The sequence below is a fragment of the Eublepharis macularius genome, chromosome 9 (assembly GCF_028583425.1).
Source record: "Eublepharis macularius isolate TG4126 chromosome 9, MPM_Emac_v1.0, whole genome shotgun sequence".
In the NCBI taxonomy this organism is placed as follows: domain Eukaryota; kingdom Metazoa; phylum Chordata; class Lepidosauria; order Squamata; family Eublepharidae; genus Eublepharis; species Eublepharis macularius.
The window spans coordinates 75,162,267-75,187,540 of NC_072798.1; the positions used below are offsets into that span (position 1 = coordinate 75,162,267).

Consider the following 25,274-nt stretch of genomic DNA (forward strand, 5'->3'; position numbering starts at 1 on the left):
AGTTGCATTTTTGAGATACAAGTTAAGAGGGCGAATAGACTTTTGCTTCTGTCCCTGTGAAGATACGTAAAGGGCATAGAGAACCGTGGATTATGTAATATGTGGCACTTTAAGACAGGCCTGATTGCATTCCTTGTGTAGAAGACACTAACTGAAATCTTACACGCATACACTGCAATGGGTACAAACGCAACCTTGGACTGACTTAAGTCGGCGGGGGGAGGTCTCCAGTCTTGATCCTTTTGGTATCTGAGAATTTTGAGAATATTGGGCACTACTGCAGAATGGATCCTGGAGGGCAGGAGGCTGGCCCAACAAAGATGAAAAACATACCAGTGTCACTGAGTTGGCAAAGATGGGCTATTTTCCTGTCTTGAGAGGCCCTGGCACAGCAATGGGCGTGGCACTCCATTTTCCAAAGCGGCTCAGGGGACCCTGGCAATGGCAGGTTGACATTGTGGTTGCTTCACCAATTCAGGTATCAGACTTCAATTGTGTTGACCGAGGATCATGGATGTAAGAGAAGTCTCCATTTATTTTAGGGTTCAATAGACTCCACAAGTGGAAGGGGTAGACTCCTTTTATTGGTAGCAACACCCCTGTGACTGCAACGAGTGTGTCCCAGTGTTCCAAAGAATGTAGAGGAATTGCGCCTCATAACAACAACATTCGATTTATATACTGCCCTTCAGAACGACTTAACATCCACTCAAAGTGGTTTACAAAGTATGATATTATTATCCTCACAACAAAATACCCTGTGAGGTGGGTGAAGCTGAGATAGCTCCTAGAAGCTGTGACTAATCCAAGGTCACCCAGCTGGCTTCAAGAGGAGGAGTGAGGAGTCAAACCTGGTCTTCCAGATTAGAGACCTGTGCTCTTAACCACTACACCAAACTGGCTCTCATAAAGGATGTTGCCTCTGTACCCAATTCAGCCACCAGAATACCAGATGGCCAGTGGAAGCCAAGCTTGGACCGCTTGCAAACAGTTCAAAGCAATGCCTTACAGGCCAAGTCTGACTATTGGATTCGTTCAGTCTTGTCACTCGCCAGGGTGATAACTCATCCTTTCAGTTCATAGGTCTTCATGTACATTGGCTGTGTCTTGCTTCTCTCTGTTTCTCCCAAAAGATCTTTTATAGCCACCTCTTCATGCTGTTTCCTGTAAGTGAGCCAAGTCTACAGCGCAAGGTCAGAATAGGTTCAAACGTACATGGAAGCTCTGGATGGCCTTGGGTCAATCTCTCTCAGCCTAACCTGCCTCACAGGGTCGTGGTTAGGATTATAAAATGAAGGAGAGGGACGTTTCCTCTAAGACACCTCTGGATTTGGCCAGTGATAGCTTCTGATGCTTTCCCCCTCCTCTCCAGCTTTTTTTGGGTAGCTGATACCATGTGAGAGATGGAAGTGGAGGGTGGCTCTAGAGTGATTCGTAATGTCCAAAATCTCTGGGTCATCAGATTGTAATTTAAAATAAAATGAAGGAGGGGGACATAAACTGTTTTGGGTCCCCATTGGGAAGAAAAGTCAAACACAATATTTAAATAGAGATGACAAATTTGAGTTTTTAGCACAATGTGCCCTTGTAAGAATATACTGAGAACGAAGGAACACAAATACATATTTAAAATAAAATAAATAACATGAATAATTTCATCTTAATTCACATGACTGTGTGACTGGCAGCAACTGATTTATATTAATAGCGATGTCTCTGTGTGTTAACGAAATGGCTGTCTCTATTGACTTTAACAGCAAGATCTTAAATTCTCTGCAATGTATTTATGCTAACAGCTTTTATTCGAGGAAAGAATAATGCAGAAATGTGAAAATATTCATATTTTATTTAGTTGATGGATCCATACATTTTTATGAATGTGATAAAGTATATTGCTCTGTACACAAAATTAAAACGGGCATTATCCATCCAAATATATGAAACTTGACATCTTGGCTGAAATGAATACTAAATATAGATGGAAAGGACACACTGTTTCACAGCTGAGCTTGTGGATTCAGTGGAGGAACTCAATGGATTTCCAGAGGACAAAAGGAACAGCCTGTAAAACTGGGTTCTGTAGCAACTTGATACTGGAATTCTTTTAGTTTAGCAGGACATGGTCAAGTGGTAAGTAACTTTCAATTGATTGTAGGTTAAAAACTATTAAGAACGATATTTGGTTAATGAAAGCTTCCAGTTACCTTTTTTGCACTGTCTACGCCCTGAACAAATGTTTGGTGAAAGTCGTAATGGGACATCTGCGTCAGTGAACAACGCTGAGTGACCGTGAGTCACTCACACGGGAATGTCAAGAAGGTTATATTAGTTCAGTTAAAGAAGAAATGAATATTCAGTGCTCTTATTATCTATTCTTTAGGCACAGGAATTAAAATTAAATGGGAAGTAGCATGTTTGTTTTAAGAAGTCTCTTAAGTGCATAATGTGGCAATGGCTTTAGGTGCGTCAAGTTGGCTACTACTTATACTAGAAGCGAGTTAAAGAGAAATTTCTTTCCTAGCTCTTGCTTTACAACTCTCTTCAAATTACTCCCTGAATATTGGTTTTCAAGTCTCTGGAATTCTGCAGAAGCAGGCGTTCTGTTGACGCATACGGTCTAGTGATCAGCTGTATGTCTGGTCATGGATGTCTTCATAGGGAAAACCCCAAGATAGCAATAATTATGTGGTTGTTGGACACTTCCTTTAGGTTGCTGGATAATTCCTTTAGGGAGAAATAACCCAGCTGCCCTGAACCCAGTGCTGCATATCTAAAAGGTTTTCTATCTCAAATAGGACTTGCCAGTTAAAACTATGCTAGCCACACCACCTAAGTACTCTTGTGACAGATAGTCTGCAATGAAACAAATGGTCACTGTAATGATGTTCAAAATAGCTGGTCTCAGTCAAAGCTTATCTGTTTAGCTGGTCTCAGTCCAAGCGTATCTGTTCAACACAGGAAAGGAAGAGCTGGGAGTAAGGGGAAACGGGGGACATGCACGGTCACGGACAGTTCAGAAGATAGCTTTATAGCTCATAGTTAAATTAGAGCCAAGTCAAATCATAGCCAACATTGTATCTGCCAAATACCAGAAGTAAATGTATGTAATCAACATGTAACCAAATACTTTGTAACCAAATACTGTTTGTAACCAATGAGAGGCATTGCACTTATGCATGTGATTAAGATGTTTCAGCTGCTTTACTTATGTATATAAGCAAGTTTGAACTCAAAGAAGGGGGGGGGGCTCAGTCCTTTGTGACAAAGTCACACTGAGTTCCCAGCCGGCTAATAAAACTGTTTTCCTTCCTGATTTCTTGTTGGTCTCCATCCTTGACCACCCTTTGGGCTGCTACCCTCTCAGTAGTTACGCAGAGAAAAAGGCTTCAAAAACCTTATTTTAATGAGTTTATAAGAGATAACTTCATTTTGTGTGTGTGTGTGTGTGTGTGTGTGTGTGTAGGAGATTCTTGTGAATTCTACACAAAAAACACAAAGAGCTCAGATTATGCAAAGATTGCAGCGTATTATGTGGGTATATAGCTCATGTAATGTGCATGGTGCCTACATTTAACTACCACTTACCAAATGGGCTTAGACTGAAGTAATTCTGCTTAGGATTTCACTGTTAGTTGTACAATTGAATGTATCTTCTGTTCTGATCTTCTAGCTGTTCTCATTTGCTTTGAAGAAACTACAGAATCCAAATGATATTACTTTTGAAAACATTACCCAATAGTCTTCTACTTTATATAAGCACATCGTGTCCATTCAACCTGATACATCTGATTTTCCAATTTTTTATACAAAACCCTATGTTTATAAACTTTGAACAATACAGAAGAGGAATTCTAGATTGGCTTAACCTGCCCAAGTGATTCCTTTTCCTCCCTGGAGTCGGCCCCGCTGCCAGCCAGGCTGCTTGGGCCTGTGCGGCCCGTCCTCCCAGCCTGCCAGCTGGTTGAGGTGGTGCGGGGCCTGCGGCAGCCTCCAAAGCCAGCCCTGTGGCCAGCTGGCGCCGCTGCAGCCTGTGCGGCCCGTCCTCCCACCCTGCAAGCCGTGATGCTGAATGTTGGTGAGTGGTGGTGAGTGTTGCTATTATCTCCCCCCCATTGGTATGTCATGTTTTAGGAGCCTTTGGGAGGTGGTATTACGTTCTAGTCTGTAATTGTAGTCCTATTGTATTGAAATCTGCAGAAACTTTTGGCAGCTGTTGTTAAGTTACATGAAAACTAATTTTTTTGGTTCTCCTGTGGGATGAGGGTTGTTGTTTATGACTTAGGTTGTAAAAACAGTAAGAAGTAAAGTCCTGTTTTTGGGATGGAGCCTGAAGGGTGGGTGTTGCCTTCTGACACACTTCCGGTGATGGCAAGGGGTGTGACATATGCTAATGAGTTATGCTAATGAGCTATGCTAATGAATTCCTGCAGCTCTTTTTCTACGAAATAACCCCTAATTTTATCCAAGTCATGTTCCCAGGGTTCTCACATAGTAACCATGTTGTTGTTTTTCAGGTACGATGAGGAGTTCTTCTCTTGAAACTGACTTACAAAACTCTCATGAAGAAGGAAAGCTATACATGGTTGATTCCTTAAACAACTTAAATGAACAGCATCTTTGCGTGGTTCAATCTCAGCATCAAAGTACGTATGCCACAAAATATTTGTCAACCACCTCTCAAAATATCAAAGTAATGCAACCCGTTTGGAACTTATTTAAGTTTGTCATCTTGCCAGAATGTTTTAAGAAGATGCCACTCAACACCAAGGTGTTACCACTGATCTCAAAACAGCTATGACAGTTGCAGCACTCATTCCCGTTCAAGGCCTTCCCTAGGATAGGCTTGACCCTGAAAAAATATTGTATGATCCCCTTCCCCCAAGAAAAGAAAATGGAACTATGTAGTAGAGAACAGGCACTTCTAGAATCACATGTATGCAACGCAGCATCTGGCAAGATGAACAAAGCAATCCAATGCAGAGTTAGTCCAGTAAGCCCTTTGAGGATTGCACTGTAAATTGACCCAACCAAACTGATAAAGGGGAGGGGGAGGCTTAAATCAGCCTGAATATAGCATATCTTAAGATTCTAATGCAGATACATGCCCAAGCTGTAATTTTCAGAGTGCAACAGGAAACAAGGGGCATGGCATGTTGAGACGTATAAATAAGCAGAATTTTAACAGATGCAGATTGCCATGCTACAACTGCTTATTTTCTTAGCATCTGCCAACAGCCCCTCTTCTACAGAACTGTTTAAATATGCAGCAATCCTGCCTCCAAGTTCATCTGGGATGACATTTTTGGATGACATTCATTTACAAAATATCTTTGTGAGCAAGCACTCTCCTGAAAAGGTAGCAAGAACAGATTTCTACGTTGAAGAATAGCATCTTTTAGTTCAGTACAAAAGCATTTCAGGGAAATGAATGTTCTTTCTGAATATTGCAGTTTTTTGATGTCAGATTTGTACTCGGAGATTTATGTTCTTTTAATCCCTGTGCAGGCAGTAGAAGAGCATTGTTAGCATGCTTTGTGTACCATGTCATAGGACAAGCAAGTTACTGATTCCCTGTTGTTCTGGTTGAGATTATTAAGTCCTATAATAGTGTTGTCTGAGTAGATATGAGAGTAGAGTTGGCATCTGGGATGGTTTCAGGTGGGTCTGGCCTCTCAGCTGGCTGGTTGTAAGTAAAGACAAGCCAACCACCAAAGGTTTGAGAGAAATAAGAATCAGTGTCTGGGATGGATTGTAGATCATTGATATTCTGTTCTGTTGCCTTCTGAAATACTATTATGTGATGCCTCTTGACAAATGAGTGACTCTATGACCAGGATATTTTCCAGTTCAACTTTTAAATAGCTGTTTGTAATGTGAAACTTTGTCCTGCTCTGGATGTTATTACTGCTATATATTTTCCTGTGAATTGATAGAATAGGTTAGAAGAACCAACTTGTTAGAATCTTCATTCTCTCGTCATAATTCATAATTTTAACAATCTTAACAATAAGGCAATGGACACCTCTTTTAAAGAGGAGCAAATGCCATGCGTTCTTAGGACTGCATTTCTTCAATGGGATTCATCTGAACAATTACTTTGTTCCATGTAGCCTCACCTAAGAATTCTGCTTACTTTTTTTTTTTTTTTGAAAAAATTTTTATTGGGTTAGAATCCATTATTTTTACATTTACATTCAATTTTCCCCAATTTTTTCATCTCTAACCCCCTCCCTTTCCCCCCCCTTTTTGTTGACTTCCAACAGCTTTCCAACCCTTTGTCCCCTTTCCCTTACTTTTATTAGCTTCCTCTATCTAAAACAAATATATATTCTCCATTATTCTAAGCAGTACATCCTTAACTATTTTTAACATTGTATGCCCAAACTGTAAGTCTTTGTTTCCATCTTAGATAAACAATTTATCCCATTTTTCAATTTCAAATATTTCTATATATCATAAACCATATAGATCATACATTCATTTATATCAGACAATTTGACTTATTCTCTATATATTACTCATTCTATCTTTTTGTAATAATTCTATATATCTCTCATCACGTAGTCAATCAATTTGACTCATCTATATCTTCAGACATTCAGTTTGGTACAAAACTTACCAAAAAGAAAGAAAATATTGTTAGTTAATCAATCCTTATATTTAATCCTTATAGTTAATTATTTTCTATCTATGTTCTGTTTGTTAACCTATATATATCTATATATATATCAATCTATTAATCTGACTGCTTATTAATTCACATTTATCTCTTCTCCCCCCGGTAAAGTCTCCCCCCTCTACTTCAGTGCTTCAGTAGTTCTCAAACTGCCACAGTTTTCCTCCCACCTCCCATTTCTTCTCCAGGTGTTGTTTCAGCTTCTCCCAGTCTGTGTTGAACTGCCCTGAGTCCAGATCTCTCAGTTTTCTTGTCATCTTATCCATTTCAGCCATATACAGCAATTTGTAAATCCAATCTTCAATAGTTGGCACTTCTTGTACTTTCCATTTTTGCGCATACAGAAGTCTAGCTGCTGCTGTCATATAAAATATCAACGTCCTGTATTGGGCCTAAGAATTCTGCTTACAATTGCTCCATCCTACTTTTATTTCTCATGTATACTTGTATCTAACATACACATAGCAACAAGGTTATTTTTAGTTCCCCAACTCCCTTGCTGTATTTGGTAAGCCTTTTAGAACATACAGTTTCCTGGCAACATTCCATAGTGTAATTCTTAAATAGATACAGAATCTGTTGGCTTAGGTTAGAATAAGGGTGTATATATTACTGGCTAAAGGCTACCGGTAAAATAAAAGTTATTGATCGGTTTGTTTCCAGTCAATCAGAAGGGTGTATACTTATGCAAAGACTCTTTGTATGTTATAATATGCTAGAAAAATATAGTATGCTAGACATTCAAGATATGTCATTGATTACACCACATACCTAGTATCAAAGTATTTTCCATATTAGATGCTACTGTGTTTACTCCAGAAACGAAGCATGATTCTATTAACTATGCCCCTGAGATTCCTTTATTTCATAATGCTAATTTAAGGATCAGCTCAAGTACATATTAGAATGTCAAGTTTGCTGTTGGAAAGAGTCATATTCAAGGTTCAAGACCTGTATTGTCTTGAATCGTATTCTGGGATTTCACCACTCTCAGATTTTCCTCATAGCTTTAGCTCTGCAAGTAACCTGGGACACAAACCATTCCTCACTTTCCATCTGTATAGAATATCTATCCTGTAGTACAGGCACATGACGGGATCTTGGTCTGGAGATGGTGCCTATTCCTTTAATATCTCTTAAGGCACTATGAATGCATGCCGCCACTATGCCTTCTGTGTCTGCCCTTCTCCCCTTTACTTTGTTCTAATAAAAGGAAGAGGAGGTAGTGGATGACAGATGTTGGACCATTGGCATGGAAGATGAGGTGACTGCATCTTGTCTTGGTGTCTCAGGATTGCTGAAAAGGCGGGCAGTATTTTAGGGCAAAAGCTTTGAATCTCTAGAGAGAAATGGCGAGGAAATAACAGGTGAAACCACTTCCAGGGCAACAGGAAATTATATCAAGATGGGTAGCCATGTTTGTCTGTAGCAGCAGAAAAGAGCAAAAGTCCATTAACAAAAATTGTGGTAGGGTATGAGCTATTCATGAGTCACAGTCATGAAAGATCATACACTACCTCAAATTTTGTTAGTCTTATAGGTGCTACTGGACTCTTGCTCTTTTCTACTGCTACAGGAAATTATATAGAAATGGTGACTCTCAAGATCCAAAGATATGCTGTTTCTGGAGCCATATGTAAATATATGCACTCTTTAGTTTGAAGAATAGGGAACAAATTTAACCCAAATTAACCCAAGTCATTTCTTATTACTATCTTTATAGAAAGTCAATTTCAATCCTTCTGCATCACAACAACATGGTAGTTTCATTGTCTTAATTGTATTATTTGATGCCACCCAGTGAAAAGTTCTTATAATAACAACAACATTCAATTTATATACCGCCCTTCAAGACAATGCCCACTCAGAGCAGTTTACAAAGTATGTTACTATTATCCCCACAACAAAACACTCTGTGAGGTGGGTGGGGCTGATAGAGCTCCAGAGAACTGTGACTAGCCCAAGGTCACCCAGCTGTCTTCAAGTGGAGGAGCGGGGAATCAAACCCGGCTCTCCAGATTAGAGTCCTGCACTCTTAACCACTACACCAAACTGGATCTCTCTTATTGGCTTTCAAAATGGGTGAATTCATTTTTGCAATGGAGTTTGCATACCAATGTTTGTTTGGGAGAGTTTAAAGACTTGCACTTTAGAGCCAATTGTTTTCAAGCCTTTTGACTTTGATGGGCTGCTGCCCAATCTATAGTTTCAGGAATGAAGCCATGAACATTGATGTTGTTTCCCTCTTAATATTCAGGCAGATGCTCTCTTTATAGCTATCAGCTGCTTTGCATAAGTCATATTTCAAAACAGCAAGCCTGTGTTAGAAAAGAAGTTTTATAGGATTTGATGGGATGAGTTTATGTGACATGCTTTTAACCTGAAGGCTATCACGTGCCTTTGCAATAGGAAAATGAGAAATGCCAGAACTGACATTTCAACCACACAATACAATTGCAGATCCATTTAGTGACTCAGCATCTATAATGGATATAAAGCATCATGCTAGGAATAATTTTAAACCAACTTTTGAAATAAGTGGCTAAGTTCTAATTGGTTTTAGTAGAGAGGTAAGGCTGCATGTCTTTTTAGGTTCAGGACAGCAAAGGCACACACTGTTAAGCAGCTTGGCAGGGTTCCTTGCTCGCTGATTACTTACAATACTTTAATACCCTTAGCCAGTTCACTTAGTAAGAACTGTTCATTAGGCAGAATGGACAAGAGACATTTATTAAGAATTCTACTGCTACCTTACCGTGCTTGAAAGCCCACATCAGCAGTACTCCAAAGTTTATTACTGTATCTGGGAAGTAGCATCAGTGGTGGTGGAATTTAACGCATAATGGATTTGTTATGAAGGCAGAGGAAATGAAGAGGCAAAAACCTATTAAATGTTGGCAAGTAGCCACAGGGAGAAAGACATTCAATGTTGGGAAAGTGAGAATAGCCTTGGAAATCTATCTAGTAGAGCCAGCTCATGAAAGGTTTAATGGCTACAGGTGGCAAATGAAGTATAATGCCACTTCCAGAGCAGTAGTTGTGTTCGTCTGCAGCAGCAATGTATAACAAAGTCCAGTGCCACCTTAAAGACTAACAACATTTATTCCGGCATAAGCTTTCATGAGTCAGAAATTAACTCACTTTTTCAGATGCAATCTGGGTGATGAGTAGCATAAATACTACTCACACTTCACTTATTTCTGATTTTCTTAGCAATTGATCCCCAAGGATTGAAATTGGTTTGGGTATGGTTCTTACGCACATCTGTTCTCCCTTTGCATTTTTACATTTATGGAGTTGGTTTATTTTGTTCTGCATGTGCCTTACATAATCAGGATTTTCATGTGAGGCTGCTGTCGTCATTGATGGCGTCATTGGTGATGATGTCACAGCGCACATACCTTTTTTTACTTTTTGTGTATGCTTGTAACTTTTTTATTGATGTAAGAGCTGATTTAAAAAAACAATTGAAAATGAATACTTGGGGAAATCTTTGTATGAGGGAGCCTAAAAAAGGAGCATCTCCATCACCTATACTTAAGTCCCCCCCCCCCAATACGGTGGAAACTGGAGAGCCCTGCCCAGGCTTACCCAGAGCTAGGAGGCCGGCACTGGCAGAGAAAACTGACCTCTGCAATTGAGTGGGCTACAGGCTTACTTAAAAAAAAAAAAGCTGGGAATTCAGAAAATCTGCTGCATGTATTATTACAACCGTAGGTGGATATAACCCTATCCTTTCCTTTTGTTCATAACACGATGAAAATCATGATTTTTAAAAAGACAGAAAACAAAACTAGGAGAGGGGGGAAAGAAAGGATGGGGAAGTGAGTGGTTTAATGATGACGAAACAGCCAATCATCAACAAGTGAGTGGAAGGTGGGTGGGAGCGGGTGGGACAAACAAAACCAAAATAAACATTATGCACAAAGAAAATATTGACTCAAAATCATCTTCTAGAAAAAGATTGGAGTAAAAGTGGTCTCAGAAGGACCAAAAAAAACCCAAGGGACCCCCCCCCAAAAACACTAAAGTGAAAAATAAAGGCAAAAAGTGTGCAGGAATTAGAATAAATCAAAGCAGTATGGAGCCAGAACTGACTGGAATAAACTGTGCAGGGAAAAAACTGAAGTTTGGATTCAGACTAAATTTTCCAGTGGTGAAATGGTACTTTCTTTACCTTCCAATTCCCACTGCAATTCACTGATGTCCACAAAAATGCTCATCCGGGAGTGAGGGGCAGAGGACCCAGAGCGATGACATGAGGAGGGTCTACAGCAGGTAGGGGGAATTGGCAGAAATTTCTTCTGGATCCAACCCAGTATATGGAGAAAAATGTGGCCTCCTGAGAATGTCAGCTTCAATATTTAAGTATGTAAATCTCTGGAAACATGTGTTTTATTTTTCCAGAGGTTCAAAGGCCTGAGGGAACCTGCCAATGGTAGAATCTTGCAGTTGATAGTGAAGTTCAGCTCAGATGTAACATGGAACCATGTAAGAGGACTGTAGTCTTTTTCCTCAGGCTTAGTCCCAGCGACCACATTCATCCTTTGAGACTAGGCTGCTGTACGGGCACATGGTGAGGCCCTCAGGGCAGCTTTGGCTGATGCATAATGTTATGACTTTGCTTCAGACCGGAACTGCTCGTCAGAAACAGAAACATACTTTAACAGTGATTCAGCATCTGCTCTGGCTTCCTATTGTCACCTGGGCTTAGTTTGACCTGTAACACTCCAATTAGTTATTTGTTAAATATCTAGCTGTCCTTTGAACACCAACCCAAACTCATCTCAAGCTTTCAGGGTGACTTACCTCTACCCCCATATTCGATAACAGCCCTTGAAGACTGACTGGGAATGCTCTCTTAAATTTGCTGTCTACATGCCAAATTGTCATTAAAAGAAACAGCTACACAGTGATCCACTGCTTAAACATGTCATTAAAAGAAAACTCATTTTCTTCTACAGAATTTCTGATTAAATAGTGTTTTCACTGCTACAGTTGCTGTATTTCACTGAGTGTGTGTGTGTGTGTGTGTGTGTGTGTGTGTGTGTGTGAAATTAAATGGATCCAATTCAGAAATTAGGAGTACTTTCTGAATCTTTGTTTTCCTGATGCTGTAGCTTTCTGGACAAGCAAATTGTCCATGGAGATTAAACGCTTTTTTCTTAGACTCGTGTTTTTGTTTTACAGCCATCTGGCAAGAGAACACAGATAGTGCTGGTTGCTGGACAATGCAAAACAGCATGAGATGCCATAGCTGGTTCTTTGTCACATCGATCATTACTTTAATAGTCAGCTTGGCACTTGTTTCCTTTGTAATAATCTTAATAGGTAAGTAATACTCTTTGTTTCTGAGGATATTGATTGCAATGGATGGGCAGCCTACAATTTAATGGCTTACTTTCTAAGGAAAGTTTTGTAACATACCCTTAGCCCTTTTCAGATGTTACAACTGTGTGTACTGGAAGCTCACCAACCATACATAATGAGACTGCACCCTACTGGCTGTCCTCCCAGTGTGCATGGTCACCATGTTGTGTGATCAGAGGCAACATATGCATTTACCTTGCATGTACAGCTTTGGTATGTGTGAACAGGCCACTGAATTTTTCTGGGTTCCCATTCTCATGGTCTGAGGCTGTATGCCTATGGTAAATACATGTGTTATATGCATGGCAACAATGCGTATCAGAAGGATGATGGGTAGCATGTGCTCCAGTTACATGAAGTTGGGTAGGCTCCTGGTATGTGTGACAGTACTTGTAATTTTTGAAGAAGGATTGTGCAAAGTTATTGTAAAGATGCAAAGAACGGGGAGAATCAAGTGCACTTCCCTGAGCTCCATGGGAAAAGGGTGGGATAAGCAAAGGGAACAGGTGATGTATAAGTAAAGAGTAATGAAATCTGGTTATTCTCCTAACAATGGGTTGGATCCATACTGTATTTTCCAGTGATAGAATAGACAATTCTCCCCTCTCACTGCAGCCCACTGATCTCCACAAAATGTTGCTCCTGGGAGTAGGGGAGCCTGAGGAACGAAAGTGGAAATCAGTGGCAATTGCCAGTTTTGTCTGGGTCCAACATAATGTTTTGTGGTATAATTAAACATATAGACATGTAAAAAGCCCTTTCACATGGATTCATCTTCGTTCTTCTGTGCCTCCACACATGGGACTGCGCAGGCGCAGGCCAGCCGCCGGAGAATTTTCTAGAGCTTCCATGGCTCCGAAGGGGCCGTTTGTCGCGCGCCTCAGCGACCGTCTTCCCGCCCAAAACGGTCACGTGCTCCTTCAGCGACCAACGGCCCCTTCCCTCAGTTCTCTTCTTGCCGCCGCTTGGAGAGAACGTTTGAGCTTCGCGCTCTGTGCTTGTGCTTCGTGCTTTTCTGACTGATTAATCTTGGCTTTTGGACTTCGGACTTCGGACCTTGACTATTCTATCGGATCTCCCTCTGGACTTTGACGAAATACTCGGTAATTTGACTCGGACTGTTTTGACCCTTCTTTCGCGTGCCCCTGAAGATGGCCTCAACGGCTCTCTTCAAGCATTGTCTCCAATGCCACACCAAGATGGCCAAAACCGACGGCCATGAGCTGTGCCTCTTTTGTTTGGGGGAGACCCACAACGTGTCGGCCTGCAAGATCTGCCAGGGCTTCACCAACAAGGCCCGGCAGGATCGGAGGGCCTGACTGAATTCGTCACTGTGGCAGTCGGTCATGTCCGAGGGGACCCCGTTACCTAAGGCCGGCCCTAGCCCCTCTGCCGAAAGGCGCTCAAGAGCTGGCTCTGTGGCCTCCGCGAGGTCGGGGTCGAAACCGCGTCCCCCGAGTGCCTCGGCGTCGAGAGCGGCCTCCCCAGCGCAGGGTCCGGCGCGGCCGCCCCGCAGCGCGTCATCCACCAGGTCGGATCCGAGACCGACATCAGAACCGAGGATCCTGGTGCCGAGTCCCCGGTCGGAACCGACGACCGGTTCGATCCCTATAAAATCTAAGAGGTCGAAACCGAGGTCCCCTTCGAAGGCGAGGAGCGCGTCGGTTCCGAGGTCTTCTTCGGAACCGGCAAAAAAGAAGAAGAAGACCAAACATCATCGGTCGCCGCATCCCGCTCCCCAGGAAGAAGTCATCGTGCTTCCTCACACGCCTTCCCCTCATCTGGGTTCCCCCGAACCAGAGGAGCTCTCCGTGCCGGTGCCGGATCCGATGGCCTTTGAGACTGTGCATGTGGAGTTCTCTTCTGGGCCGGAGCCGAGCCCGCGCCGTCGGAGTCGACCATCGCCTACCCTTCGGTCGCCGAGGTTGGAACCGAGCCCGTCTCCTCGTCGGAGCCGCCCATCCCCTGCCCGTCCATCTCCGCCTGCTGTCGGTCGTGAGCGACGTCGGTCCGGGGACAGCATTCGATCCGCCCGATCCACTGCATCCCGGCATCGTCAAGCCTCCTACCTTCCCTCGCCATACCGTTGCCAGTGGGAAGGGGCACCTGCTGGTTTCTCCGAGTCGGAACCGGGTCCATCGACGTCGAGACGATTGTGGTTTCCCCCTCCAGTCCAGGGTGAGGACTCCCAGCACGGTTCCGAGGAAGGAGAAGTGGAGAGCCTGGCCGAGTACCAGTCGGAATCCTGGTCTGAACCATCGCTGGCTGATGATCTGGTGCCATCTACGGGCTCCCCGTACGAGGACCTCCGCATCTACGCTGACCAGATGGCGAGGATGGCCCAGGCCCTCGAGATGGACATCTCCTCGGCGACCCCACAGACCAAAGACAAGCTGCTCAAGCGGATATACGGTGACAACCCAGCGTCCATTGGCTTCCCCATGCTCGAGGGTATTGAGGAGATCGTGGAGAAGGTGTGGAAGGTGCCCTGTGACCAGCCTCCAACATCTAAGAGGATCGAGCAGCTTTATAAGATCAAGCAGGGCACTTGGCCGGCGTTGGTGAAGCACCCTCCACCTTCCTCCTTGGTCACGGAGGAATTCAACCCCCGACGATCGGGTCACTCCTCGGTGCCTGCCGATAAAGAGGGCAGAAAGCTTGATGCCATGGGCAGGCGCCAGTACATCGTCGCTTCGCTGGGTCTGAGGATTGCCAACTACCAGACCATCATGGCAGGGTACCAGCTGTACCTCTGGGAGAAGTTGGCATCCTATACCCGGGACCTCCCACCTGAGCAGAAGGCTGTGGTGTCCCTGCTGCAAACAGAGGCTGTCCGGCTGTCTAAACAGCAAATGAATGCTGGGAGCCACGCTGCTGACACTGCTGCTAGAGGGATGGCTTCGGCGGTGGTCCTCAGGCGCCATTCCTGGTTGCGGTCGACCGCCCTGTCTCAGGAGGTGCGTTCCAGGGTGGAGAGCATGCCCTTTGAAGGGGACTCGCTGTTCTCCAAGTCCACCGACGAGACCCTGAAAAAGAAGAAGGAGGACAGGCAGACGGCTAGGTCCTTGGGGCTGGCTCCTGCGAACAAGCCCTCCTCCAGGCCACGGTACGCTCCCCGGTCCGGCCCTTACCATTTCCAGGGCAGATACCAGCAACAGCGGCCGGGTTTCCACCAGTATCCTGCCTACCAGCAGCGGCCTTACCCTCCTGCACAGCAGCAGAGGAGGCGTAGGCCCTTCAAGCCTCGTCCGGCACAACAACCGGCCCAGCAGAGAGATCAGCAGGGCGCCGGGAGGCAGTACTGACGGGTCACGCCAGCCGTATCCCCGAACTTTTCGGACAGACTGAGTCCACTCCTCTCTGAGTGGGAGTCAATAACATCTGACTCATGGGTCTTAACTATTGTTGAACTGGGATACGGGCTGGAGTTCGTTGAGCTGCCTAGATGCAGTTCACCCCTGACAGCTGTCAATAACACTATGGCCGAGCTGGATGCGGAGATCGTGTCGCTCTTGGCCAAGGGTGCTGTGGAAGAATTGCCCTATGAGGACTCTGTAAAGGGTTTCTTCTCTAGGTTCTTCCTGGTCCCTAAGAAGGATGGGGGCTTACGTCCCATTTTAGATCTGAGGGGCCTTAATGCCTTCCTCAAGGTGACCAAATTCAAAATGATTACATTGGCGGCTGTGATCGCCTTGCTGAAACAGGGGGATTGGTTTGCGGTCCTTGACTTAAAGGACGCATATTTTCACGTGGGAATACGGGAGGAGCACAGGAAATACCTGAGCTTCGTTTACCGGCAAAGGGTTTTCCGGTATAAGGTGCTCCCCTTTGGCCTGTCCACTGCCCCATGAGTGTTCACGAAATGTGTGGCCCGTGTGGTTTCCTTCCTGCGGGAAGAAGGCTGTACCATCTTTCCGTACCTCGATGACTGGCTCATCGTGGCTGAATCGGAGTCTAGGCTGGTGCAGGACATTGGCTTGGTACTTAGCACTTGCCAACGCCTGGGGCTCCTGGTGAACTTTGAAAAATCCAAACTGGTGCCCAACTGCAAGGTGTCCTACATTGGTGCACTGTTAGACTCTGTGGAGGGCAAGGCCCTGCTCCCCTTGGAGAGGGCTCGGTCCCTAAGGGGTCTAGTGTCCATGTTCAAGAGGAACTGGTTCCAGTCTGTGCGCACTATCCAGTGCTTACTAGGGCATATGGCAGCGGCCACCTCTGTGGTGCCCTTTGCTAGGCTGCGTATGCGCCCGCTCCAGAACTGGTTTGTGCGGAGGTACGATGCTCTGCTGCACCCTCCATCCCTCAAATTCTCTATCCCGAGGGTCATCCTCTCCTCCTTGGACTGGTGGCTGTCTGATGACAACTTGTTTAAAGGGACCCCCTTTGGGTATCAGCACCATGACGTCACGGTTACCACTGATGCCTCTCTGTTGGGATGGGGGGCTTATTGTGGTGATGTGTCTGTGCAAGATGTCTGGTCTGAGAGGGAAAAGACCCTCCATATCAATGTGCTTGAACTAAGGGCCATTCGTTTCGCACTTGTGTCTCTTACAGCACTGCTGAGAAATCGTCAGGTCTTGGTGCAGACGGACAACACGACTGCCATGTACTACGTGAATCAGCAGGGGGGCACAGTGTCCATGGCCCTGTGCTGGGAAGCCACGCTCACTTGGCAGTGGGCTATCAGGAACGGCGTGTCGCTCCGTGCTATACACGTGGCTGGGTCAGACAATGCCCGGGCAGATGCCCTCAGCAGGGTCCCTTTGCTGGACCACGAGTGGGAACTGAACGTAGAGTGCGTTGGGCCGATCTTCCAGATGTGGGGTCATCCAGTGATAGACGTGTTCGCCACTGCGGCGACCACCAAGGCCCACAAGTTCTGTTCCAGGGCAGGGAGCGACCCCCTCTCTATTGGGGATGCCTTCCAGTTTACGTGGACGCAGGGCTTGCACTACATGTTTCCTCCATTCCCCTTGATTCCCAGGGTCCTGTGCAAGATAGAGGACGACAGGACGGACTGCATCCTGGTGGCCCCCTTTTGGCCACGGCAGGTTTGGTTCCCGAAGCTCCTGCGGCTGTCCCAACGGACATATGTCAGTCTGCCCCCTCGGCAAGACCTTCTCCTGAACGGGAGCCTAGTCCACCACGATCCCAGGAAGCTGCACCTGACGGCTTGGCGGATCGTTCCTCCCCTGTAGGCTTTACTGACGAGGTACAGCGGGTCCTCCTGAATGCTCGTCGGCCATCCACTAGGCGCGCGTATGCGGCCAAGTGGCGCAGGTTTGAGCTTTGGGCACTTGCTAAAGGAGTGGTGCCTGACAGCAGTCCCTTGGGGGTTGTATTCGAGTATTTGTGCCACTTGCGTGGCATGGGCTTGAAGGTTTCCTCCCTCAAGGTCCACCTGGCAGCGATATCAGCTGCTCACACCCGAGTTGAGGGTGCTACACTGTTTTCTCACCCACAATCCCGCCAGTTCCTTAAGGGCATGTACAATCTTTACCCACCTGTGTCGGCGCCAGTGCCTCAGTGGTCACTGTCCTTGGTACTCTCACGTCTCATGTTGCCTCCTTTTGAACCTATGGCTACCTGCCCCTTGGATATGCTATCCTACAAGGTGGCATTCTTGGTGGCCGTGACATCGGCCAGAATGGTCAGTGAGCTGTCTGCACTGCGGTCTGACCCTCCCTTTCTTGTGTTTCATCCCAACAAGGTGGTCCTGCGTCCCTGCCTCGGGTTTCTGCCCAAGGTGGTGTCCGCCTTCCACCTCTCGCAGGATATTTCACTGCCTGCTTTTTTTCCTCAACCTTCCTCTAAGGGGGAAAAGGCCCTCCATTCCCTTGACTTGAAGAGGGCCCTAGCCTATTACCTGGATAGGACGAAGGGATTCCGTTCCAGTCCTCACCTGTTTGTATGTTTTGGGGCCAAGGACAAGGGTAACAGGGCTTCCTCGCAGACCCTGTCTAGGTGGATTGTGGCGGCCATTAGCAGGGCCTATTCCCTGGCAGGGGTAGCTTGCCAGCTTCATGTTCGGGCCCACTCCACGCGGTCCCAAGCATCCTCTTCGGCACTCCTCAGGGGGGTGCCCCTGGTTAACATTTGTAAAGCAGCCACGTGGTCCTCTGCAGACACCTTTGTCAGGCATTACACCATTGATGTCAATGCGGAGCAGGATGTATCTGTGGCCAGGGCTGTCCTACACTCCCTTTTTTCCTGAGGGAGTCTTGGGAAGATTTTCTTGGCGTACCTGTTAGGTACCCTTGAGTGAATGAGTGTATATATGTATATTTGGGTGTATATATGTGTAAATATTGGGTACTGATGTATCACTGCACAGTTTACATAGATGTATATATTCATATCTATTTGTTGTTGTTCCTGTTTGTTCAATAAAATTGTGTTGGACTTCACCCCACCTTCCTTATTGTGTGAAGCTTGGTACACTCCCATGTGTGGAGGCACAGAAGAACGAAGATGAAAACAGGGTTAACATACCTGTAACTTATGTTCATTGAGTTCTTCTGTGCTGACACACAACCCTCCCTCCTACCCCGCTGTGAATTCCAATGCACAAGATGTGGTGGCTGTAACTGAATCTGATGTGTTTTAAGGTGTTACGGCTAAGTGTCTTGGTCAAGCGGCGGCAAAGGAGAACTGAGGGAAGGGGCCGTTGGTCGCTGAAGGAGCACGTGACCGTTTTGGGCGGGAAGACGGTCGCTGAGGCGCGCGACAAACGGCCCCTTCGGAGCCATGGAAGCTCTAGAAAATTCTCCGGCGGCTGGCCTGCGCCTGCGCAGTCCCATGTGTGTCAGCACAGAAGAACTCGATGAACATAAGTTACAGGTATGTTAACCCTGTTAAACTATGGATAACTATTACTCCAATACAAGGCAGGAAGAATAACAAGAGTCTGTGGGGGAGATTCCATAGACTCTTCTTATGGAAGAGGCCATTGCTTAGCATGAGGATACCAGCTTTGCAGCAATTAAAACACAGTGTAGGAAAGAGGGATCACTAAGGGAATGCCAGACTCCCCACCCCCCAATAAAAAATTCTTCACCTGCTGGCAGAACATGGCAACAGAAGTGGACAGATGAGTCTCCATGGGAAGAGAGTTCCAGAGTTTTTTGTGCCATGACCATCACGGCCCTCTCTGGGTTTGCTGCCTTCCCAGTTTCAGAAAGTGGAGGGGCCTGAAGCAGGGCCTTGGAACAGGCCTGTAGTGGTTGGATGGGTTCATATATCTGCTCTTGTCCCCTGCTTTTTGATGCAGTTCCTTTTGATCTCTTGTTTCGGGACACAGAAATGAATGCAGCTTCTTTGTAGGTTGGAAAACAGAATTTCTGTTCTAAAGCAAACAAACAAAGTTTGGTGAGACATGTTAAGAACCTGGTTTAACTTTCCAGGCTAGTTACATTACTAGCAAAAAGGGCAATTACAGGTTGAAACTACCCAACAAAGATCCGAATCCCCATAATTAACACAATACACTGGTTAATTTCATACAATAATTCTACTAAAGTGCAAGTGCAAACAAATAAGTGCAAATTTGCAAGTCCTTTTCAACATCTCATATCAAACGGAGCTTATTTAAAGAGAGAGTACAGAACAATCATGTCGGCTATAGCTCAAAGACCACAATAAATATTTCTACGATAATGACAATAAATATGCATAAATAGAGCAATAACATAGGGTATACAAAATTCTACAATAAATACACAATGGTACATAGAAAAGACCCGCAGTTCATATCCAATTCCAGAAAGGGGTGGTGGAATTCTGTACTATCTCTTTAAATAAACTCTGTTTGATACTAATACTTTAGTAGAATTACTGTATGAAATTAACCAGTGTATTGTGTTAATTACAGGGATTAGGATCTTTGTTGGGTAGGCTAGTTACATTATTTGACAAAATGACAGGCTATCCACATAAAGGGAACCATAAAACATCCTCATAAAACCTTGAAGAGACAAGAAAGGTCAATTATGGTTTGTTTGGTTGTTGGAAATATTAACATGTAACCACCTCACCAAAGAGTTTTATGTTTCTGCAGACTGGACATTCTAGCTCTTTTTCCAGAAAAAAGAAGTGTATGTAGGGGTACCCCCAGGTGATTCTGTGAAAGAGAATAGAGCCACATATAACTGGGTCATGGTTGTGATCAATGTCAAGAATGGAATGAATGTTCTATAAAACAACCACGAGACCTGAATTTCAGCCTAAGCTGCGATGCTGTTGTTGTTGTTGTTGTTGTAGTACAATATCCATCATTATGATGGATGAGGCTTTCATAGATTCCACGTGCATGGCTGGATGCTATTCATCTTTGGGTTCATCATGTGCAGAAACACAAAGTACTTCCCTTTTCAAGAGAAGGTAGCCTTCCCAGTGTCGTCGTCGTCGTCATCATCATCATCATCATCATCATCATCATCTAGCAAAAAGGGAACAAAAATTTTCTCTAGCTAATCATTTAACAGTGCAATCCTGCAAGAGTTACTCCAGACTAAGCCCATTGACTGGAGGAACTCTTCTTAGGACTGCAGCATAAATGAGGCAGTTTATCTTGATCCAGATTCCATACTGAGAGCCAGTTTGGTGTAGTGGTTAGGAGTGCCGGGACTCTAACCTGGAGAACCAGGTTTGATTCCCCACTCCTCTACTTGAAGCCAGCTGGGTGACCTTGAGTCAGTTACAGCTTCTAGGAGCTCTCTCAGCCCCACCCACCTCACAGGGTGTTTTGTTGTGGGGATAATGAGTCATGATTAAAGGAAAGTCTGGTATCTGGGCTGTTTTTTTCCTATTGTGACTGTGAAGCATTACAAGTTTCTACTTTCTAAGATTACAGAGGGAAAAAAGCTACTGTCTCTAGAACTGAATTTCATTTTCAATAGTTGCTTTATCACTAAGGACATCTTCAAAGTTGCTTTATCAAACATCTCTAATGCATCACCAAAAAAGAAATGCCATCAGGTAGCTGGGAGGGATTTCCAACCTTGTTGATCTTGTGGGCACTTAAGAGAATTTTGAGAGCAGGCATCACAAACTGGCTGCTATGAGGAGGCATGACCAAGAACAAAATGGTTGCCATGTGGACTTGGTAGGTTCTAGGCCAAGTGTCATCCGATGATGGAGGCAGCTGATGCTCCCTGTACACACAACCCTTGAGCACACATGAAGCTGCCATATACTGAATCAGGCCATTGGTCCATCAAGGTCAGTATTGCCTACTCGCACTGGCAGCAGTTCTGCAGGGCCTCAGGCAGAGGTCTTTCACGTCATCTACTGCCTGGTTCTTTGTGACTGGAGATGCTGGGGACTGAGCCTGGGACCTTCTGTTTGCAAAGCAGAGGCTCTTCCACTGAGCCACAGCCTTTCAACATTAATACCTCAAAGGCGCCTCTGAAGCACCTCACTGTTCCAGTGAGGTGGAAGAAAGCCAGGGCTGGCTCTGTGCTTTGGAGAAGGAGGTCATGGGCAACAGGAAACACATTGGTGGGTGCCACATCATCCACAGTGCCACACTGGGAATTACTGGTATGGATTGTCCATAGCTATTCAATGTTCGTTCAAGAGAATCACTACTACTCTAACGAAGGGAGCTCTGACTTGAAAAGTCATAGCCTGGAAACCTAGTTGGTCTCTAACGTGCTGCTGGACCTAAATCTTCTCTTCTACTACAGACCAACTGGGCTACCCACTTGAAACTGTGCTCATCAATTACTGAAGCTAGCTCTTTTCTCCATTTAAGTGGTTTTACCAAGTGGATGGGTTGGCTGGGACATGCCCAGGGTTTCTAGCACTTCTAATTTAAGCAACATTTTTCCCCGTCTGCAAAGTTGCTGAAAGTAGACACAGTAAGAGTGTAATATATGTGGGATCAGTAACAAATTGGCTATGCACTGAAGGAAAATGCAACAGTTTAATGCTGGGTGCCTAAAGTGGTACCAACGGGTGCCATGGTGCCTGCTGACACCTTTCTTGTGCCCACTAAGTATTATTAAAAAGTGGCTGGGGCCAAATGGAATTGTTGCCTCCCAGGGCTTCTGACTGGCCACTGAAGAGCCGATTGATTGCACAGATTAAAATAATGATGTTTCAGCTAGGGATCCCATTCCCCCAGTGGGGGTGGGGGAACCCCCACTCCCAGCCACCTCTTACCTGGCCGGTGCGGAGAAAGGCATGGAAATGGGTTGAAACCCCGCCATCGGAGCACACTCCCATATGCTCTGGATCACTTTTATGTCTTGCTGAAATTGAAGTCATTCCCAGCACGACGTGGAAGTGGTCTGGACTGCACACATGTTGTGTATGAGCACAAGGTAAGTTCTCCCAGTGACCTCCCCATCCCCCGGTTTGAACGCTAGGGGACCTGGCAACTGCTTTCACTGCAGTTTTGATTTTATTCTCTCTCACTCCTCTTTTCCAGTGTATTTTTAAAGTACCCCTTTTCTTCCCTGAACTTCCTCTCTGTGTGTGGCTCCACCTTCGGCAGCAAGTGTTTTGTGACTGGTTCTGCCTCCAGAAGCAGCGTATGCCCACCACCCTGTGTCAGAATGCCAAAGATGCCCACAGGCTCATAAAGGCTGGTTTTAATGTGTTGAAATGGAATGAAATGAAAAACAATTATTTAGTGTACCACAGAACTGATTGCAGTTCATTTAGTCAGAAGACAGAAGAGCCCCCACTCTCCTGGCTTTTTGTAAACGATGCAAAACCGTACTATTCAAAAAGGCATTTTACTCAAATGGGAGGGCTGTATTGTAGGGAAGATGCTTCACTAATGAGTTAGGGACCATAGACTTCATCACTATATTGCCTTACATATTATCTTCTGCTTTAAATATGTACTCCTATGTACCACCAGTGCTCCATGTTGTCTAATGTTAGTCCTAGAATTGATTATGTTCTGCTTCAATATTTTTACTACTCTGGATTGGATTCTTGCTAACACTATGTCTTTTAAACTTGTATCTATTTACCCTATGGTATTGTTTATGAAATGTCCTCGGTACTGTATTGAAATGTACTTGATACTGATTGTACTAATCTCATACTGTGTAATCCGCCTTGAGTCTCAGTGAGAAAGGCAGACTATAAACGATATAAATAAAAATAATAAATAAATAATTTAACAATGGCAAGACTGCCTTAACATTACCTCTTTTCTGTTGCAGTTCACACTGGAGACAAGATGGATGATGTGTCAAGAAAAATAGTACTAGAAAAGAAGAACATTGAAGACCTTAAGAAACTAAATGATATGATTTTACAATACCTAAACCAGACAGAAGCTGATTCTGCACATGTTGGATAATGCACTTTCAACGCACTTTAACAATCGTTTGGAAGTGGATTTTTTGTTTCACACAAGAAAAAGTTGGTTCCAAATGATCTCTAAAGAGGATTGGAACTGCATTATCCAACGTGTGTGGAATCAGCCACTGTGGATAGAAAACATAGGAAACCTCAGCAAGATGCAAACAAGTCAACCAAGCTCTGATCTTCCAGGCTAAAGAATGCTCAGCTGGAAACAGTAGGCCCAGGGGCTAACTTGTGCAATGAATTCTATTCTTATCTAATTTCAGATAGAATTTGTGTGAGATATTTTTTTAAAAAATTAATCATTCTGTGCGCTCCATGATGCTTAGCCCAAGCCTGGAAAAGCAATCAGGGCTATGTTTCTATCACTATGTTTGCAGCCTTTCTAGATTTCTTGCTTATCCCTGGGGATATTGATATATGGAAGGCAGAGCTCAGTGCAAGCATTTGATTTTGAAGAGCTGCTGCTAGACCCCAGACCTATAAATAGTTACACACACACAGTGTCAGATATTGTGATTCATGTTTACAACTCAGTATAATTTAGAATAGAAAAAGTATCATCCAATTTCTGAGAGGCTGCATATGTTAGCAGACGTACATCATAAAGTATCCAGTACTTCCTACATGGTACAAAGTAAGTGCTGGTGCATGGTACTACTTTGTAAAGTGCATCCAGTTTTTCAAAATTACAAAAGTGATTAATTAGGGTAAGATTAATCAGGGACTTTGTTAGTGTAAAAAAATAATTTGTTCACATGTGAACATACATCACATTTGATCACTATGACCCAAATGTGAGAACCATCCTGGGTTGAAAGTACTGTGTTTGAGACAATATCTGCGATATGAAAGATCCATCTGGGATAATTAATCTATTTTTCTTGTAGTGATCACATCATGTACCCCCAAATGTAGCTAATTAAGCCTTTCAAAATTCATATAATACTTTTATTAGGACCAACCCAATGATACATAATAGTGTGCAAGCCAATGTTACAAAATGAAAAAGATGAGAAAAGCAGATTTTAAGCAAATTTTGATATTTAAAAAGCAATTGGTGGAATCTTTTGGAAGGCTATTAGGTTCACCTAAGAGTATTCATCTGCTTGCATATAAAAAAAGGTGGAAGGGAGACTACTGTGGCTTCACATCTCATTAATAACCCTGATGTAATGTTCTCGAGTGTCAAAGCAGGCAAGAAGAACAAGGACAAGAGAAAGAATACAACTTTAATCCATGGAATGACTCAGCAGTTCTTATAATAGCTTCCAAGCCTCTCTGAAGTCTCACAGCCCTAGTGGCCTCATGGGATGTCTAGAAATTACCGTTTATAAAGTAATATTAACTAGTGTGCCTGCCAAAGTGTCTCAGATTATGAAATCTGTCACCACAAAGGCCTTTCTCTCCATTCGTTTTCAATCAATAGCAACACTCTGCACTCTTCTTCAACTGGGTTGAATCCACATTCACCCATTACCCGCATGTTTATCGGATATCTTCCGTTTGCCTCCAATCTGCAATTTTTTCCTCTTCGTTTACATTCCTGCTTCCAATCCGTCTTTCTCGCGCGTCCCTCTGGTCACACGGCCGCTCAAAAACAGCTTTTTTGGGCGGGACCTTTTTTTCCCCGCCCATTTTTTAAAAATTTTTTGAGCGCACTTTTCCGTTATTTCGATCTTGCCTTATAAAGAAACATCATTGAAGATAATGATGCCTCTCTTTCCCCCACTGACAGCACTGATGGCTCTCTCCCGTTTCTTTTTTGGAAATTTGGAAGCATTTGGGAAGCTTTCGTGGGCATTTCCTATGCAGGACAGTTCAGTGCCTGAATTTTACTGAAGTTTCACTTCCTTGGAGTGTCATTATTTCAATATTTCATAATTTTGATATTACAGTAATA

The 25,274-nt window shown here is 44.3% G+C and overlaps 1 protein-coding gene across 2 annotated transcripts; it reads left to right on the forward strand.

Annotated features, from left to right (window-relative positions):
• The first annotated feature begins 2,017 nt into the window (after positions 1-2,017).
• On the forward strand, positions 2,018-24,612 carry LSMEM1 (leucine rich single-pass membrane protein 1). Of its 2 annotated transcripts, XM_054989016.1 has the most exons (5): positions 2,018-2,130; positions 3,671-4,085; positions 4,515-4,643; positions 11,867-12,007; positions 23,227-24,612. In XM_054989016.1, the coding sequence occupies exons 2-5, from the start codon at positions 4,070-4,072 to the stop codon at positions 23,364-23,366; spliced, it is 426 nt and encodes a 141-aa protein (XP_054844991.1). In that variant the 5' UTR covers positions 2,018-2,130; positions 3,671-4,069; the 3' UTR covers positions 23,367-24,612. The 2 variants fall into 2 exon arrangements, with proteins under 2 accessions (XP_054844991.1, XP_054844992.1); XM_054989017.1 differs by lacking the exon at positions 3,671-4,085.
• Positions 24,613-25,274: the final 662 nt, after the last annotated feature.